Consider the following 2,754-nt stretch of genomic DNA (forward strand, 5'->3'; position numbering starts at 1 on the left):
AGTATAAGGGTACTATATTGGGTTCAGTTGCTTCTCAGCTTCATGGCTCTCTCTCCCTCCTCACCCCTCTCTCTCACTTTCTCTCCCTCTCTCTGCCTCTCTCTCTCTCTTTCCCTCTCCTTCTCTTCCCTCTCTAAGTACAATGCTTTAAATTGAATACAAGGTTGCACTACTTTTATGATTCTCTAAAATTGACCAAGCTTAAGGATCTGAAGAGAATAGGTTAGCCTGTGTTTGTTAGGATCTATGTTTGTTTGAAGTTGCTTTGAACAGTACCTCAGTGAGAGACACAAGGGAAGGAATAACGCTATCTCTCACTCTAAGAAAGAATCACTCAGAGAAGAAAAGTTTCTGTAAGCTCATATTTAATGAGGTACTTAGTTCCTACACTCACGGTATTTAGTAACTAGTTAAACGATCTCCAGTTTGCTATTTCATTATTTCAATTTTTTTTAAAATTGGTTTTATTGGGGTCAAGCAGAGTATGAATATAATAATCCTGACCATAAAAAATCCGTGTCTATCCATCTGAAGTAATGGTTTACAGTTGAGAGAAAATAAAACTTTACACATGATTTGAGCTCGAGATTTTAAGGTTTTTACTTCATCAAACCCATCCCAAGTTTTACCACTACATCAGCAAGTAGTAAACGAAACACATTCCTAATGGCCGGCTCAGCAGTTTTTTTTATCAATTTTGCTGCTGCTCTTTAACAAATTGCTTATTTAAAAAAAATCATTAAGATGCTTAAATTAAACTGGTTTCAAGAGCCATTTAAAAACAACAAATGTGCTATCACAGTGCTTCATCATCGTCACATGTGAAAAGACATCGAAATGACACCGCTTTTTGGTGCTAATTTCTTGGTACCAACTAAAATGAGCTCCAAATTATTTCAGCTCCAAATTATTTAGCACCTCACCTTTTAATTCAGCTTATGATTGCTACGGGCCGACAGGCTGTACTCAATTTGAAAAGATTGCGTATTATTTACTTAATCTTTATTAAGTATTCTTAAAAAATTGAGTATTGAGAAATCACTTATACAAGAAACGACTTTGATGCATGCGCGTACTGCAGAATAATCTTTTAGTATATAAATATATTGCACAATTGTTTATATTTTCTTGTTATCTAATAAATTTCCTTTTGCCGATGCATTTAATTCGAAAGGATCAATACTTTATGGTCATGCATATAATCTTACTGTGAACAACAGCGCAGTAATGAAAGTCAGTTTAAGAAATGATGGAAGGCAACGAGTCGCTGCTTGTGGTATGTCCGCTAGAAGAACATCATTTATTATATTTCGTCAGTTCACTCATGATTAACATCTTCTCGGTGGCTGCAAATATCCTTCACGTAATCACTCTGTGGAATATACCTAGCGTAAGAACTCAAAATTACTTCTGGATACTCTTCCACTTGTCTTTAGCAGACGTCGCTTTCAGTTGCATGGCGCTTCCACGCTTCTTTCAGACATTACCAAACTTCTCCTCTGTCAGTTACCAGAAGGTACATATAGGTTATGTTTTTTCTGACGGGCTGATTCTTTCTGCAATGTATTCTCGATACGCTTTGCTGACACTCGCCAGCTTTGACAGATACTACGCCATATGCCGACCATTTAAGTACAAATCTTCTAAAATACTTAATGAAATTCACAAAGTCTCTTTGGTTCTGTGGATCATCAACACAGTGTTCTGTGTAGCAGTCATGTATCTTCCCGCTGCCACTTGCATCTTGAGAGGGAGACCTGCTTCAGACATGAGTGAGCATCACAAAACACTAACAATCATTTTACTTGTTTCATACACAACGCTGCCGCTTGTCGTGTCTACGGTGCTGCTGTGTTTTACCTACAGAGAATTGCAGCAAATGAAAGAAAGACTAAGCTTTAATGAAAGTCAGCGAGAATTGCTGAACACTTATCATTTCATAGCTGGAAGTTTCATCATACTTTATGTAACACTTGTTCCACTGGTAATGACACTCTTTATGCATGTATTTTCATTTGATGACAAAGATTTAGCTATATATGTTGCGACACAAGTTAGTTTTACCAGCCAGTCGCTATTTGGGTTAGCTAATATTGTCTTTTACGCAGTTTTAAACCCTCAGTATTTAACTAAGGTTAAAGAAAAGTTTAATTTTTTGCGTCCAATCAGGATTGGTCACAGAGATGAAGAATCCAGCGAAAATTAGCATTTTAAGATGGAGAATATGAAATGCTTTTTATTTGAAAACAAGCTGATGAAAGGTTTCCTTAACAATTAACATAAACAATTTAAAAGTTTGGTCCTTAGCCTACCGACTTTCTATGTAACACGTTTTTAAAATTTAGACCTGGTTCCAATTTAGGCTATGACTTTATTTCTAGCTAGATTTTTATTACATACAATATATATTTTATTTATGTTATATGTTTTTAGGGCTTTCATGCGAACACTCTTTATCTAGTGATCCTCTATATGTTGGCAGCTTTTATGATCTTACATGTTATTAAATCTCAACTTCTTCAACTCTTTTGTGCGGTGCAGAAAAGGGTTGAAGAAATTTATGTTACATGTATTTCTTCTAATCCAAAAACTAAAAAAATGATAAATTTCACATACAGTACATATATAGTAACTTATTGTTTTTTTGCTTAAAAAGTTTTTTTTTTCGAAATTTTTATTAAAATTTGCATTACATTGGTTGGATTTAACCAAAAAAGATGCAATGCCAAGTTTTTGTCTGCTCGTGCTGAGAAT

General features: G+C 35.0%; 1 protein-coding gene across 1 annotated transcript; it reads left to right on the forward strand.

Annotated features, from left to right (window-relative positions):
* Nucleotides 1-1,249: 1,249 nt before the first annotated feature.
* LOC137407207 (olfactory receptor 4Q3-like) lies at nt 1,250-2,206 on the forward strand. The gene has a single exon (XM_068093811.1). The coding sequence runs from the start codon at nt 1,250-1,252 to the stop codon at nt 2,204-2,206; it is 957 nt and encodes a 318-aa protein (XP_067949912.1).
* The last annotated feature ends 548 nt before the right edge of the window (nt 2,207-2,754 follow it).

The sequence above is a fragment of the Watersipora subatra genome, chromosome 10 (genome assembly GCF_963576615.1).
Source record: "Watersipora subatra chromosome 10, tzWatSuba1.1, whole genome shotgun sequence".
NCBI lineage: Eukaryota > Metazoa > Bryozoa > Gymnolaemata > Cheilostomatida > Watersiporidae > Watersipora > Watersipora subatra.

Excerpts from the sequence above, each read along its gene's own strand:
- LOC137407207 (XM_068093811.1), top strand. The coding sequence starts at position 1,250 with ATGGAAGGCAACGAGTCGCTGCTTGTGGTATGTCCGCTAGAAGAACAT.